Source organism: Apiospora marii (assembly GCF_038362585.1).
Source record: "Apiospora marii strain CBS 49790 chromosome Unknown utg000011l_segment0_segment0, whole genome shotgun sequence".
NCBI classification, from domain to species: domain Eukaryota; kingdom Fungi; phylum Ascomycota; class Sordariomycetes; order Amphisphaeriales; family Apiosporaceae; genus Apiospora; species Apiospora marii.
Window position 1 is genome coordinate 2,875,823 of NW_027117382.1, and position 14,608 is coordinate 2,890,430.

A 14,608-nucleotide genomic window follows, 5' to 3' on the forward strand; every position below is an offset into this window, starting at 1 on the left:
CGAAACCTGCTTGAAACCGGCGTTTACGGAGTTATGTCCATCATACGAAAGCGAGCAGCGGTTCCGCCGCGGTGGAAACCGAGTGTGCAGTGTGGGCCAAGCAGTCTTAAATTCGACGACCGCCTCTTCAATCCAGCACGCGACGGATATCTGTTCTTCAGCTCTATAAAACGAATACTACGAGTCATCTTCTATCAATTTGCTCGAAAAATAGATTCAGAGATTTTTGCTCTGCTTTATTGACTTTATCGCTGTTTTTTCTTTCTTGTTCGCCGAAATCTCGCTACCATGGCTGGCCATTCCCCCGCACGCTACGAGGAGCTCAAAGCCGCCGTCACCGCGGCGCGCCTCCAATTCGACGCCGTCAAGGCGGCCCAGCCCGATAACGCCGCCGAAGTCCTGGAAGGCATCGAGGAAAAATCCGTCCAGATTCCCTCGCGTGATGGAGGCCGCACTATTGAGGGCCGCCTTTACCGCTCTCCCAAGGATGCGGCCGCTGCGTCGGGCCCCACGCCCATCCTCGTCAACTGGCACGGCAGCGGCATGGTCTTCCACATGTTCGGCCAAGACCGCCCCTTCTGCGCCCAGCTGGCCCGCGAGGTCCCCGGCCTCGCCGTCCTCGACGCCGACTACCGCAAGGCGCCCGAGGACCCCTTCCCCGCCGCCGTGCACGACGTCGAGGACGCCCTGCGCTGGGTCGCGTCCCAGCCCGACGTCTACGACGTGAGCCGCGTCGCCGTCTCGGGCTTCAGCGCCGGCGGCCTGCTGGCCCTCGTCGCCTCTTCCAGTTTCCGCCAGACCTTCGCCGCCAGCGACGACGTGCTGAGAAACGTGCAGATCCCCGTCGTCGTCGCCGTCTACCCGCCCGTGGACCTGTCCGTCCCCGCCGCGGAGCGCAAGCAGGTCGAGAAGCCGGTCCGGCCCATCCCGCCTCAGATGGCCGCGCTCTTCGACGAATGCTACACGCCGGACCCGGAGCTGCGCAAGGATCCCCGCTGCTCGCCAGGTCGCACCGACCCGTCTCTGTTCCCTGAGAACGTGGTCATCATCACCTGCGGCGGTGACAACTGCGCGCCCGAGGCGAACGAGCTGGCTGGTAAGCTCAAGGACGACAAGCGCAAGGTGGTGAACGAGGTCATGGAGGAGATGCCGCATGCGTTTGACAAGACGTGCCAGCCTGGCACGCCGGAGTGGGAACAGAAGGACAAGATGAACGCGCTCATCGTCAAGGAGCTCAAGGAGGCGCTGCGGATCCAGTAGGGCGCAACGCAGGGTGCCGACCTGATCATGGGATCATGATGAGTATGGTCATGACATTGATGTGGGTATGAGACCTAATTTGAACATGGAACTCAAACACTGGAAGTAGTAGGTAAAGATCACTCATACTTGTTTATTGAATCCAATGCTTCGAAACTCTCCAAGATATATGATGGTACATTCGCCGTCAAGTATACAAATGATTCACCAACGCTACCCATCCGATGTGCCCCCTTACTGCTGCTCGATCGCCCGCTGCATGCCCGCCACCCACTCGTAAAACGCCCAAGCCCCCGGGTCGGGGATCGCCTGCCCCTGTGCCTCAGCCACGTACGAAGCCCGGCCGAACTTGGCCTTGAGGTGCCGCGTCCCCTCGGCCTTGTCGTGGGCGACGCGCACCGCCGCCGCGAAGTCCCCGCCCGTCTGCGCAAAGGAGGCGGCGAAGGGGATCATGACGTCCATGACGGTGCGGTCGCCCTCGCGCGCGCCCGTGTACTTCTTCAGGGTCTCGACGGCCTGGGCCAGCGCTTGGGCGTACGTGGAAGATGTGCATTGGCCATTGTTGCTCTTGACGGCGTCTTGAAGGGCGGATGTGAAGGCGGAGAGTAGGATGCCGAGAATCGCGCCTAGGCTGCCGCCCATGTTGTCGACGGCGTCGGTGGTGGCGAGGAGGAACTTCATGATGGAGCCTTCTTTGTTCTCGCCGCGGTCCAGGATCGCGATGATGTCTATCAAACGACAAGGTCAGAGAACGCTGTAACCACAAGTCGGGGGCATCAAGAGGCCGCTGACTTACCTTCTGAAACACCTTGTACTGCCTCGCCACAGTCACCGTCGCCCATGATCATGTCCCACTTCGTTAGGTTTGGCTCTGCAGCAATGGCTGCTAGGCAGGCCGTCCGGATCACCGAATCGAGCAAGCTGGGCGCGACTGGTTTGTTGACATCATGTTAGTTTACAAATTCACACTTGCAGCCGACGGATTGATCGTGTCTGGGAGATGAACTCACCCTTGATGTCGTTATCATGCGTCAACTCGGGACTCCGATCTTCGATGTGGCTCGTAGTAGCAACATCTTTCGCCTCGTACGCTTCGGGTGAGGAGACGTTAGGCCAGTGGACCGCGTCTGTCTTCATGTCGAAGAGCTCTAACAGCTCCTTGACGGGTGCGGAGACGGCATTTGCGGCGTTAGTGAGGTTGCAGAGAGAGATGGAGAACCCTGGACCGTTCAGCGATGTCTCGAACGACCCCGATAACACTCTCGCAGGCTTGATGTTCCACGTCCGGCTCAGCTGAACCATGGCCTCGTCTGTCAGGGCCCCCAGCTCCAGATTGCTGACACCGCCGTAGTTGTTGATCAGTAGCACAACCGAGTCGTTGTCGTGGAAGTCGACGAATGACCTCTCGGGGTCGTTCGGGTCGCAGAGGAGCTTGAGGCAGTGACTAACCAGGTCCTCTACCGGAGGGAAGGGGCTTAACCGCTGCGCACCGGGCTCGTTGTGGATACCAGCACCGACGACTACCACATCAGAGGGAAGGGTCTCATGCTTGGCCCGTCCCGGGACGTGACAGTGGTCGAGTGCAGAGCCTATGGAGACGACTTCGGCATTGACTGCTTGTGCCAGCTTGACGCATCGATCAAAGGGGTATTTCTTGTGTGCTGCTGCTGAGGCAATCTTGGCGGCTTTTCGTTCATTAGCAAAGCCCAGTGGAATCCTGTGATATCGATGGGGGCAGAACTCACGGATGATGTGACCCGGCATGCCTCTCCTGCCTACCACGGCAGATTTACTCCGGCCCAAAGAGACATCGTCTGTCAAGGGAACGACGGCAATGTTCTTGCACGTGCCATCGGCCTTGGCCCGCTCTGCCGCGAGACCAAAGTGCAGCTTGTCGCCGGTGTAGTTGGTGATCATGAGGATGTGGCCCTCGTCAGAGGGGGTGGCACGGATCGCCGCAAGGATCTGCTTAGTACTGGGCGAGGCGAAGATGTCGCCGCAGGCCGCCGCTGCCAGGGCGCCCGCACCGACGTAGCCCGACCATCCGGGCTCGTGGCCACTGCCGCCGCCCGAGATGACCGAGACTGCGCCCCGGTCGTGGCCCTTCTCATAGACCACCCGTTCCGACTCGATGAGTCCTAGATGGGGGTTGGCCGCTGTGAAGGCCCTGAGGTACTTGGGTACCAGCGTATTGGCCGCCGTCTCGCTAGTGAGATTAGGAAGTGTCAGTACTTGGCCCCTATATCGCTTCGTTTCAATACTCGGTTACTTACGGAAAGAAGTGCTTGTCCGACATTTCAGGGTGGGTTATTTCGTCTTGTTTCAATCACACGTCCTTGGCAAAAGAAGCAACTTCAGAATGGCCCTTCAAATGACACCTGAGCAATATTGGAAATGGACTGAAGTTTGGCCTTCACAGGATGAAAGCGCTGGAGGCCCTATTTGAGATACATGGTTCTATCGTGGATCAGCGACATTGCATACGAATTGCACGGTGATCACGGGTGTCTGAGTGGTTTCCAAGGTAGACAGACCCTTTGTTTCTGCTAGTCAAGGGCAGGCGGCCGCGACTCGAGTCCCATCCCACACGACCACGATTCTCGGCTAGTGTCGGACGCCTACCCGCGTTCCGAGTCAATTGGCGGCAAGTGACCATCTACTATTGACTAAGGGGGGCCTCGCATAGTGGCCGGGTGAGATAATGCGACGTACTACGCATGATGCAGACTAGCCCCATCTCGCATTGCCAAGTTAGGAATCTCCGAATGGGGTGCGGGTAATGGTGACGGGTGCGCTGAATATTACGCGAGTCAGTTGCCATTATGGTGCGGGGTCGATACGACGGTAGCAAAAGCTGGGGTGGGTTGGGGTTTGCGGGGAATAGCGTTGGGGTTCGTGCCGCCGGTCTCCCCTGCATGCTGCAGATTCGTTTCTCCAATGGCCAGCCTCAGGCCCCCTTTGGGCTTTTCTTTTTCCCTGGCGCCATCCAAGAAAAGTGCCCCGAGACGAGAACTTCTCTTTCCCTACTTTTTTTTTCACCGTCACGCTTGACAATCACGCACACGCAATTGGAATCCAGTTACCCATTCGTTGTTTCATTCCAATTCCTGAAACGCCAATTGGCGCGCTCTTAACCCAGCCTAATGCTTACTTTATCGAAAGTGTACCATGGACAGCCGCGATACTCCGGCCCGGAGTCTGGACACGGATGGATCACAGCCCTCGAAGCCTAAGCGCATGCGCAAGTCGAGGTCTCGAGGGCTTCGCACTAGGACTGGATGGTAGGCCACCATTCTTCCATAGTAGTCCAACAGAGAAATCATAGCTGAATCTATCCGTAATAGCTTGACTTGTCGGTCTAGACACAAGAAATGTGACGAGAATCGTATGTTTTCCATGGAGTCGCGTTGCCTGAACTGGAGCTGATGACGACACGGCAGTCCCGATATGCGGGCCCTGCTCGATCGCTCAACGCGACTGTGTCTACAGTGAGGAAGCAAGTAGGAACCCCGCCGCGCCGCGGCAATATAGCCAAAGCAATATCGACCCATCCCTTTCGGCAGGGGCTGTGACTACTGCTCTACCTGAGAGACGGGAGTCGACGAACCTGTTCCACATCATGACGGAGACTTCCTCACCCCATCCACCAGCCGCCCCGGCCTCGGCACCGTCAGCAGCTCCACATGCAGGTCCACCCGCGCCTTCGTTGATGGCAATAGCCGAGACGTACCACTATGCGCACTCGCCGGACACGGTAGCGTCGGAGCAGCTCACGGCCGACATGGCCTCGAACCGCTGGCTCGACCTCTTGGCGACCGACGCGGCCCAGGCCGACGCTAACTTCTCGCTCGCTCCAAGCCCGGCCCCCTTTGAAGACGACTCCTCGTCGTCCGCCAGCCACCCCCATGCTGAGTCCCGGCCGATCGGCACCGAGAACCAGCCCATCGCCGGAGAGGATACGACGGGTGCACCGGCCTTGGTGGGCACATTTGAGAAACACGCGTGGTCGCTCGACCAGGATGTCAAACTGACGTCGGAGGAGGCCAATCTGTTCCGGGTCTTTGCCGAGCGAGCCAGCCAATGGGTACGTGAGATTCATGGTGGCGATCCCAGCACATTCAATTTACTTGCTAACTCTGGGATGTTGCCAGCTGGACCTCTTTGATCCACATGTACGTGACCCGTCGGCACTTAGCTTGTGACTTGTTTGATACTTATGGTCTTGCACAGAAACACTTCTCTACACATGCCATCAGGCTTGCTCTACGGAATACGGGCTTGTGTAAGGCGATCTTGGCGCTGTGCGCCCGACATCGCGCCACGTCCATCCAAGCTGGCGCTCACGCGGTCACACCTCTGTCGTCGACAGAATCAGATCCATCCAGTATGGCGGTGCAATACTACTACGAGACGCTACACTATCTGCAGATAGCCCTTCAATACGAATCATACACACACTCGGAAGAGCTCCTGGCCACTGCTCGTAAGACAGCACCCCGTCGCGAAGTTTCTATTTCAAGACTATTCATCATACTGACATCAAGCGGTGACCTTGTCGCAGTGGTAATCTCCACCTATGAGATGCTCGACTCTTCCAAAAGCAACTGGAAGCGCCACCTCAAGGGCGTCTTCTGGATCCAGCGCTCGCAGAACGTCAACGGCGTCTCGGGCGGCCTGCGGCAGTCGGTGTGGTGGGCGTGGCTGCGTCAGGACATCTGGGCCGCCTTCCGGGAGCGGCGGCGCTGCTTCTCGTTCTGGCGGCCGCTGGTGGACTACCCAGACCTGAGCCAGGATGAGCTGGCCAACCGCATCGTCTATCTTCTTTCGCAAACGGTCAACTACTGCGCCAAGAGCGACAGCGGCGACAACACGGCGCAGAGGCGTGCACATTTGGGTGAGGCCCTCTTGTCAGAGCTCGAGCGCTGGAGGATGTTCCTTGGACCTGGGTTTCAGGCGTTGCCGACGCCATTAGCGGACCCTCAGAGTGTTTTTATGCCGATATGGATTCACCCTCCGCGATATGCCGTCTCGATACAGATCTATAACTTTATCCGCATCCTCATCACACTACATCGCCCTGTCGTTTCATCTGGGTTCGACGGGTATCTCAAGACACAGAAGATCCTGCATGATGCGGTGAACACCATCTGTGGGATAGCGATGGAGCTACGAGATGAAGGCAGTCAGATCATGTCGGCTCAGTGTTTGTTTGGAGGTGCGTATCCGAAAATTGCAATTTCAAGTGCTAAAACTCCTGGCTGCCCAATACCGTTCCCCAGAAAGAAGCCATACCACCGGCTTGCGCGATTCTGTGCTAATGCTCGGTGAAACCACAGCTGGACTATGTGTGCAAGATGAAGAAAAACGCAAGGCCGTCTTATCCCTCATTGACGCCTGCGAAACCCGGACAGGCTGGCCGATGGCGGCACTTCGCGATGATCTGATAGCCGAGTGGGCTCGTGTGTCGTAGTGAAGCCAATTCTGTTCCAACATCATACAGCAGCCACCGTATGTGAGCGTTGCATGTCGTACTTGTTGATTGCTTGCACCTTCGCCGCTGACGCTGAGGTTGGATCAAACGTGTAACCACTGCCGTTTAGAGTAAGCATATGAGAGACGATAACCATTGTGAAGTTTTGAGGAGAACTTACAGCCACTCCTTGGTCAACCGCCTCGCCAGCTCCAGTCCGATGACCCTCTGCCCTAAGCACAAGATCTGCGCATCATTCGACAATACCGCGCGCTCGACGCTGAAGCTGTCGTGGGCCGTCACCGCTCGCACACCGGCCACCTTATTAGCGCTGATGGCGACGCCCAGCCCCGTGCCGCAGATGAGCAGGGCGCGGTCGGCCTTTCCGGAAGCCACCAGCTCAGCCGCCTCAATGGCGTATTGGGGATATGGTGTCTTGTCGCTCGGCGAGTTGGGACCGACATCGATCACCTCGGCCACGCGCGGGTCCGCTGCCAGGTCTGCGGCCAGCTTGGCCTTGTAGTCGAAACCGGCATCGTCACCGCCGATGGCGATGCGGAGTTTGCTGTTCACTGACGCCATTCTGGATTCGATATTGGGGGTACGTAGCAGTAGAGAAGAGATACTAATGTGATATATGATAACTTATTGGCTGATTGATGATTGGCAGGACCAAGATTCGATAGTAAGGTAGGATTAATTACTTAAGGATACATAAGTAGTTCGCTAAGCTACGATGCGGGGGTGGTGTTGATGCTATTATGCTAATCCGCCTTTTGCTGAAGTCTTTCGCACGTCATGAGACCGCGGCAGGGAGGCCTTTGCCGTTAGGGGTTGCATTGGGGCGGTGGACGTTAGCCGCGCTGTGTGCCTCGAGACGCGATGGATGATGGAGATGCTCCACATGCGGGGAAATCTGGTCGAGATCCAGCTTACCCCTGGCGATATTTGGGGTCAAGAGGGGTGCGGCAAGGGGCCATGCAACCTTTGGGGTGGGGCAACGACAACCATGTCGGGCTTCGTCCGAGTCTGCAAATGCGTTATGACGAACAGCTTAATGATGCGACATGTCCGACTTGTTTTTGAGGCTCGGAAGTTGTTTCGATAAGCATTGACGATTCGAGTCTCGTGAACCACCCGTCGAACTGATTGAACAAGCAAGCCTCCTTGAACGAAGAAAGGAAAAAGCACATCTGACAAAATGGAGTGGAAAAAGGACAACAGGACTTACAAGATCCTTTCAGATGCTGAGAAGGGCGGATATGGCGTCGTGGCGCCGATAGCGTAAGTTGATCCAAACACACGCCTCTCGCTTTTTACCTTCATTTTCCTTCTCTAACGAACATTGTGCGCAGATACAACATCGAGTGTATCCTCGCCTTCATCCGCGCCGCCGAAGCCAAGCGGGCACCGCTCATCATCCAAGTCTTCCCCTGGGCTATCACTTACAGCGACGGCCTGCTGGTGCACGCCGCGGCCAAGGCGGCGCGCGACGCCTCGGTGCCCGTGGCCATCCACCTGGACCACGCGCAGGACGCGGACCTGATCCGGCACGCCGCCGCGAAGCTGCCCTTCGACTCCATCATGGTCGACATGAGCCACTACGAGATGGCGGAGAACCTGGCCAAGACCAAGGAGCTCGTCGCCTTCTGCAACGAGCACCGGATCTGCACCGAGGCCGAGCCGGGCCGCATCGAGGGCGGCGAGGACGGCATCGCCGACACCGCGGACCTCGAGGGCGCCCTGACGACGCCCGAGCAGGTCGACGACTTCGTGGCGACGGGCATCGACTTCCTGGCGCCCGCCTTCGGCAACGTGCACGGCGAGTACGGGGCGCGGGGCCCCGTGCTCGAGTACGACCGGCTGGCCAAGGTCCGGGAGAAGCTGTCCGCTTCCAAGGACACCGACGTGCGCGTGGTGCTGCACGGGACCAACGACTTCCCCGAGGACGTGATGAAGCGCTGCATCCTGGGCGGCTGCAGCAAGATCAACGTTAACAAGCTGGTGCTGGATGACTACCTCGTGTACATCAAGACGCAGGCGGCGACGGCGAACCTGACGACGCTGATGGAGGACGGGACCAAGGCGATACAGAAGTTGATGGAGTGGCAGATGGACGTCACTGGGTCGGCAGGGAAGGCGTAGTGTGGACACCCCCAATGTTAGATACCAATTGAACATCTCATCATATCCATTCCCAATCGTAGTTTATTACTTCAGTCTCGAGTTTTGTCGTTGATGTGTATGTTGTAGTGTTGATCGTACCTAGAAGGCAAAATACTATTCTCTCAACAGGCTTTAGGGGCCGGGCCTTGATATATGATACTTTCAAACATCCCGGTCGGTTCTCTTTTCCAGCCCATGCGCATCTGTTGTCTGATGAAGTAAGTGCTTCAGGATGATAGTCCATTTCTTCAGTTTTTAGTTTGCAAAGATTGCAAAGCTTTAGCAGACTTTCTGATGCTGCCATCTTTAGTAGATCTCACTCGCATATCGCCACATTGGTAAAAAGATATGTTACCCATAGTTGCTCATTCAGATATTCTAGCGTTCGCCACTGGAATGTCCTCACATGACGGGCACATAGTACGGATGATAACGAGAATATGACACCGAGTGATGTAGTGTTGAACATGTATAGTCTATTGAAACCGTTCCATTGGAACCATGCTATGTACAATATGTGAAACCCCAAAACTCCATCATGCAGTTCGTATGCTTTTTCCCTCTACCAAGCACCAACAATACCGGCGATAGGGATATCGATACCCGTAGTATACGTCGCCGTGTCGGAGAGCAGGTAGACGTACGCACCACCCAGCTCCTGGGGCAGAGCCAAGCGGGGCATGCCGCCGTAGTACTTCATCTTGAGGTCCCAGTCGGGGCTGGTCTCGACGTAGTAGGTCAAAGCCGTCTTGACGAAGCCGGGGCTGATGCTGTTGACGCGGATCCCGTACTGCGACCACTCCATGGCGAGGGTGTGCGTCATGTTGCGGACGGCGGCCTTGGTGCCGCCGTAGGGCGCCGAGGGCGCGGCGCGGTTGGGCCGGTACGACGTCATGGACGCGGTGAAGACGATGGAGCCCTTGGTCTTGAGCTCGATTAACTTGCGCGCCGCGTACGTGGCGCACAGCCACGCGCCCGTCACGTTGAGCTTGTACAGGCGCTCGAACTGCTCCAGCGTGAAGTCCAGCGCGGGCTGGTGCTTGGTCGCGCCCGCGTTGGCGATCATGCCGTCGAAGCGGCCGCCCCGCGTCGCCACCTCGTCGATGGCCGCCTTTACCGAGGCTTCGTCGGTCACGTCGGTCTGTACGTACTCGAGGCGGCCGGGGTTCTTCTTGAGCAGGGCGGCGAAGTCGTCGCCGGGTTGGCTGATGTCCATGGAGAAGACCTTGCCTGCTCCGTTAGCCAGACACACCTCGGCGAGGCCCAGACCGATTCCTTGGTTTGCGCCAGTGACTGACGATTGGGATAACGATTAGCTTGGGATCAAGGGCTTTGATCGCGTCGGAGTGGGAAGTGAGAAGGTGAAAACTTACTTGCGATGACCTTATCTTGGAGAGTGATTTGCCAGTTGTGGCCAGCTTGGGGCAGTGTGGAGGGGTAGTTGTCAACAACAGGAGCTTCGCCGCTCGCCGCCGATTCTAACGCAGAGGGAGACATGATGTATGTGTGTGGTTTGGAGGGGGAGGTGAGAAAGTCGATGTGCGGTTTCTGGGGTTCAATGAAGGCGAATGATGAAGTTGCTTGGTGGTCTGAGAAGCTGTGATGGGAGTCGAGGGTATCAAGTTGAAGTGGTTATCATGAAGATATCCGACAACGAGGCGAGATACTGCGATAAAATATATCTACGATCTTTCGTCGCCCGCGTCTATCTGCTAGCTCATACCCAACGTCGTGTGGGGGATTTGCGCCTCTATGCGACCGAGTTGGAAATAGCGTAATAGATAGTTGGGGAAAGTGGATAACCATCGAGGCTCGTTCTCGCATCGGGGCACGTATAGTCGCATGATGTCCGACCTTGACCTCGAGACGCGGCAAGAGGATCCATCTACTGGGGTCGAGACCCCGTGCCGAGTCTAGTATCCACCCAGCCCCAGCTGCGCGCCAAGGTGCCATCTAGCTCAGAATCTATCTAGCTCGAGTCAGCACCCTCATGCGGGGGGCAAGGGTGGTTCCCTGTACCCCGTGTGGGAGAATTATTACCACGCCATGGTGGGTCATGATGGGAACCGGGGGAGATAGTATGGGGAAGTCCCAAATCTTGGAATGCCAGATTTGCTGGCTCCCGACTGTCCGGACATCCAAGGCTGGGAACTACACCGATCATTAGCCTGCCTTGTAAGCTCGTGTGGTCATATATCGAGATTGAAGGCTGAATTGATTATAAAGACTTGGCTGCATCTGTTCCAATTCGGATCACAGGAACCTCGCCTCTTCACTCCACACCGACTCAAATACCTCAAAGTTTTCTTGAGGGCAGTCAAGTCATCGACATCAACTCTCCTATATAAATGAGCCGCCAAGCCCTTAATATGGATGTCAAACACTCCGACAAGGCTTCGGGAGAGCACGAGGAGTTCGTCGATTCCGAGAACATGACAAACCCCAAGTCCCAACATGAATACGCCGAGGCCTATGTGGCCGACACCGAGGAGGAGCGAAAGCTGGTCCGCAAGATTGATCTCTATATCCTCCCGACGATGTGGGTGATGTATCTGCTGAGTTACATGGACAGGACGAAGTAAGTAGGCCGATGACCTCGACTGCCTCGTGAATTTCAATATGATAGTACGCGAATGAAGAACGCATGACTGATAACCACCCTCTCTCGCTACAGCATCGGCAACGCCAAGATCGCCGGCATGGACAAAGAGCTCGACCTGACCTCGGACCGCTACTCGATCGTCCTCGTCGTCTTCTTCATCGGCTACGTGCTCTGGGAAGTCCCCTCCAACATGATCCTCGCCCGCACCAAGCCCTCCATCTTCCTGCCCGCCATCATGTTCCTCTGGGGCTGCGCCACCATCGGCATGGCCTTCATCCAGACCTACGAGTCCCTCATCGGCCTGCGCGTCGTCGTCGGCCTGCTCGAGTCCGGCTTCGCCCCCGGCATGCTGCTCCTCCTGTCCAGCTGGTACAAGCCCGACGAGCAGGCCCGCCGCTTCGGCGTCTACATCTCGGCCGCCATCCTGTCGGGCGCCTTCGGCGGCCTCATCGCCGGCTCCATCACCAACGGCCTGGACGGCGCCCACGGCCTCGCGGGCTGGCGCTGGCTCTTCATCGTCGAGGGCGCCGCCACCGCCGGCTGGTCCATCGTCGCCTCCTTCATCCTCATGGACTTCCCGGCCAACACCAAGCGCCTCTCGGAGGCCGAGCGCGAGCTGGCCATCCGCCGGCTCATGGTCGACCCCTCGCGCTTCGACGGCGGCCAGGACGGCCCCAAGCTTTCGCACTTCCAGGCTCTCAAGGTGGCCCTCACCGACTGGAAGGTCTGGCTGTTTGTCGTCGGCTACATGGCGGTTGTCGGATCATCTACGCTGTCCTACTTCTACCCGACTCTGGTGGCTGGTCTCGGTTACTCGACTGTCAACGCGCAGTACATGACTATCCCAATTTACGTCGCCGCATTTGTCGTGACGATAGTCGTTGTATTCTATATGGACAAGTACCCTCGCTGGAGAGGCTTGGTTCTGGGTTGCTGCATGGGCGTGGCTTGTCTCTGCTCCATCATCACCTGCGCAGTCTACGATTTCAAGGCCCGATATGCTCTGCTCGTCATCATGGCCTCTGGTCTCTGGGCTTCTAACGGTCTCTCGCTGGCATATGCGAGCTCTACCTTCACGACAATGACCGCCGAAGTTCGCGGCATCAGTCTCGCCTTCGTCAACGCTATGGGCAACTTGGCTCAAATCTACGGATCATACCTGTTCCCGTCCAAGGACTCGCCGAAGTACCTGATGGGCTTCGGAGTCATCTCTGGTCTTTGCTTCACCGGTGTAGTGTATGTCCCAAGCCATTCCACTTTTATCACTAGAGTAATACTCCAACACGAACAACTGCTAATGCTTTAACAGGTCTTACCTTGCACTATACATTCTCATAAAGAAACCGGCCGCTAGGCGGTAAATTTACCATCGTGGCCTTTTGGCGATTGGCCAAGAGATGGTAGAAAGTTCCATACGTTCATACGAAATAATGATATCATTTTTATTCAGCTTCCGTTTTCATATATCAAACCAATTGATGCGGATTGACTCGTACTTGGAATTCACAGCAAATACTTTGTTGGTTCATTTAAGCGACCGGAGGCAAGGATAAAGGTGATTTACCGGCGATCGGTTAAACGAGATGAGAAGACTTTCGGAACCAACAACACTGGGATAACACCTATGATGCAAGGGTGAGAGGACTTGCCTGTTGGTGTAGTCAGGGGCAGGCACGCAGGAATGACGAGTGACCAACCGCATATCGCCAAAACAAACAAAATAATTCTGGCTGGGGTTGGCGTGCTAGTCCTCGCTGACGCGGTGTGATTAGAAGCTGGCCAATCAAGTAGGCTGGAAGAATCACCGTTCGTACCTAAGTAAGGGCCGTGCTAGCTCGATGAACTACAGGGATTATATGCAGGGGTCCAGAGCGATTGACGGTGAGTCCTCAAGGAACCGCCACGTTCGAAGGACAAGTCTCAGAGACCTGCGAGGATCACTAATAATTCCGTACCAGGTGGAATGGAAGTGATTCTAAAGGCCGGCTTGTCCTCAGCCTGGCAGCTAAAGGTAGCAACAAGATTAATGGCAAGCAAGGTCGCTTGTGAAGCCAGGGCCGCACACCATCCCGGCCTACGCCCCCAAGCCCCTGAATTGATGGACAACCAACAGCATCAAGGATACATCACTTGAATATTTGTGTATATAAGCTTTTATCGCACAATCTTGGCTCCAGTATCTAAAGTTGGAAACCCACCGAATCAGCCCACACTAATTATTCCGAGCTGCAATAATATACCATGAAGACATTCTCAAGTTCCCTCGGTCTCCTGCTGGCCACGTGCTCTCAGGTCACTTACGGCAATGGACACGGCCACCTACACGCCCGTGATGACAAGGCTTGTACGGTCCAAGCTGATGTAAGCCAAAAAGCTCCGCCAATTCTCGATTTACCCATCTCTCCGATCGTCAGGCCATACCCAAGTTAAGTCGCTTTGCTCAGGAAGTAGTCTAACAGTAGTCCAACCATCAGATGAAACTATGCTCCGGTGGTAACGGTACCGGCGACTGCTACCCAAAGCCTTTCAAGTTCCAGAAATGCTACGACCTGGCGGGGGAGTGGACCCAGGCGCGTACCCTGACACCGCACCAGACTTGGTACGACTGCTACGCCTACACGTGAGTGACTTCCATCGAAGTTTCACATCCTGCAATCAAGGTATCCGTGAGGAGCGTGTCATCATAGTTTGCTAACTTGGGTTTGCTCGTTTCATAGCACACCGTGCTCCGACGTTACCACGGCCACCGAAGCCGGCTGCCAACCCGCCATGGACTGCGATCTGAAGGTCGGTGACACCATCATCGGCCAGGCGCACTTCTTCCCGAGCACAGACTACCGAAGCTGGGATCTCCAGCCCTACCATCTCCAAGGCATGATCAAGTCGTTCGCGTGCTTCTCCAGACTACCCTCAGGGGTGTCCGGGGTCGTCGGCTAAGAGAGGAGTGGGCCAATTAGATGTCTACCGAGGGTCCGATGTTGATAGGGACGCGGATCTCACTGCCAATTCACTTCAATAGATAAGACAGAGCTTTGTCTGTAGACAGTTGTTTACTATTTTCCTTTTCCATGACTATTACTCTACAATGATTGCCCTGCGGTTGCATCCTA

General features: G+C 56.3%; 8 protein-coding genes across 8 annotated transcripts; 5 read left to right on the forward strand and 3 right to left on the reverse strand.

The window, feature by feature from the left end:
* Positions 1–288: 288 nt before the first annotated feature.
* PG985_013992 (esterase/lipase) lies at positions 289–1,260 on the forward strand (the record flags this gene model as incomplete). Its single annotated transcript, XM_066833758.1, has 1 exon — positions 289–1,260. One exon carries the CDS (start codon positions 289–291, stop codon positions 1,258–1,260), a length of 972 nt encoding a protein of 323 aa, XP_066678498.1.
* Positions 1,261–1,494: 234 nt separating this feature from the next.
* On the reverse strand, positions 1,495–3,556 carry PG985_013993 (uncharacterized protein; the record flags this gene model as incomplete). The annotated part of the gene is made up of 4 exons (XM_066833759.1): positions 1,495–1,988; positions 2,057–2,191; positions 2,271–3,466; positions 3,534–3,556. 4 exons carry the CDS (start codon positions 3,554–3,556, stop codon positions 1,495–1,497), a joined length of 1,848 nt encoding a protein of 615 aa, XP_066678499.1.
* An 872-nt stretch (positions 3,557–4,428) lies between these two features.
* On the forward strand, positions 4,429–6,730 carry PG985_013994 (uncharacterized protein; the record flags this gene model as incomplete). The annotated part of the gene is made up of 6 exons (XM_066833760.1): positions 4,429–4,541; positions 4,605–4,645; positions 4,683–5,344; positions 5,412–5,432; positions 5,491–6,475; positions 6,540–6,730. 6 exons carry the CDS (start codon positions 4,429–4,431, stop codon positions 6,728–6,730), a joined length of 2,013 nt encoding a protein of 670 aa, XP_066678500.1.
* Positions 6,731–6,758: 28 nt separating this feature from the next.
* On the reverse strand, positions 6,759–7,312 carry PG985_013995 (uncharacterized protein; the record flags this gene model as incomplete). Its single annotated transcript, XM_066833761.1, has 2 exons — positions 6,759–6,849; positions 6,912–7,312. Coding segments are annotated over 2 exons (492 nt in total), but the record flags the coding sequence as incomplete, so codon positions are not given.
* Positions 7,313–7,931: 619 nt separating this feature from the next.
* On the forward strand, positions 7,932–8,875 carry PG985_013996 (tagatose 1-6-diphosphate aldolase; the record flags this gene model as incomplete). Its single annotated transcript, XM_066833762.1, has 2 exons — positions 7,932–8,014; positions 8,086–8,875. The coding sequence occupies 2 exons, from the start codon at positions 7,932–7,934 to the stop codon at positions 8,873–8,875; spliced, it is 873 nt and encodes a 290-aa protein (XP_066678502.1).
* Positions 8,876–9,458: 583 nt separating this feature from the next.
* Positions 9,459–10,393, reverse strand: PG985_013997 (uncharacterized protein; the record flags this gene model as incomplete). Its single annotated transcript, XM_066833763.1, has 2 exons — positions 9,459–10,189; positions 10,270–10,393. 2 exons carry the CDS (start codon positions 10,391–10,393, stop codon positions 9,459–9,461), a joined length of 855 nt encoding a protein of 284 aa, XP_066678503.1.
* An 872-nt stretch (positions 10,394–11,265) lies between these two features.
* On the forward strand, positions 11,266–12,859 carry PG985_013998 (uncharacterized protein; the record flags this gene model as incomplete). The annotated part of the gene is made up of 3 exons (XM_066833764.1): positions 11,266–11,474; positions 11,571–12,734; positions 12,808–12,859. 3 exons carry the CDS (start codon positions 11,266–11,268, stop codon positions 12,857–12,859), a joined length of 1,425 nt encoding a protein of 474 aa, XP_066678504.1.
* A 1,113-nt stretch (positions 12,860–13,972) lies between these two features.
* On the forward strand, positions 13,973–14,435 carry PG985_013999 (uncharacterized protein; the record flags this gene model as incomplete). The annotated part of the gene is made up of 2 exons (XM_066833765.1): positions 13,973–14,118; positions 14,216–14,435. 2 exons carry the CDS (start codon positions 13,973–13,975, stop codon positions 14,433–14,435), a joined length of 366 nt encoding a protein of 121 aa, XP_066678505.1.
* Positions 14,436–14,608: the final 173 nt, after the last annotated feature.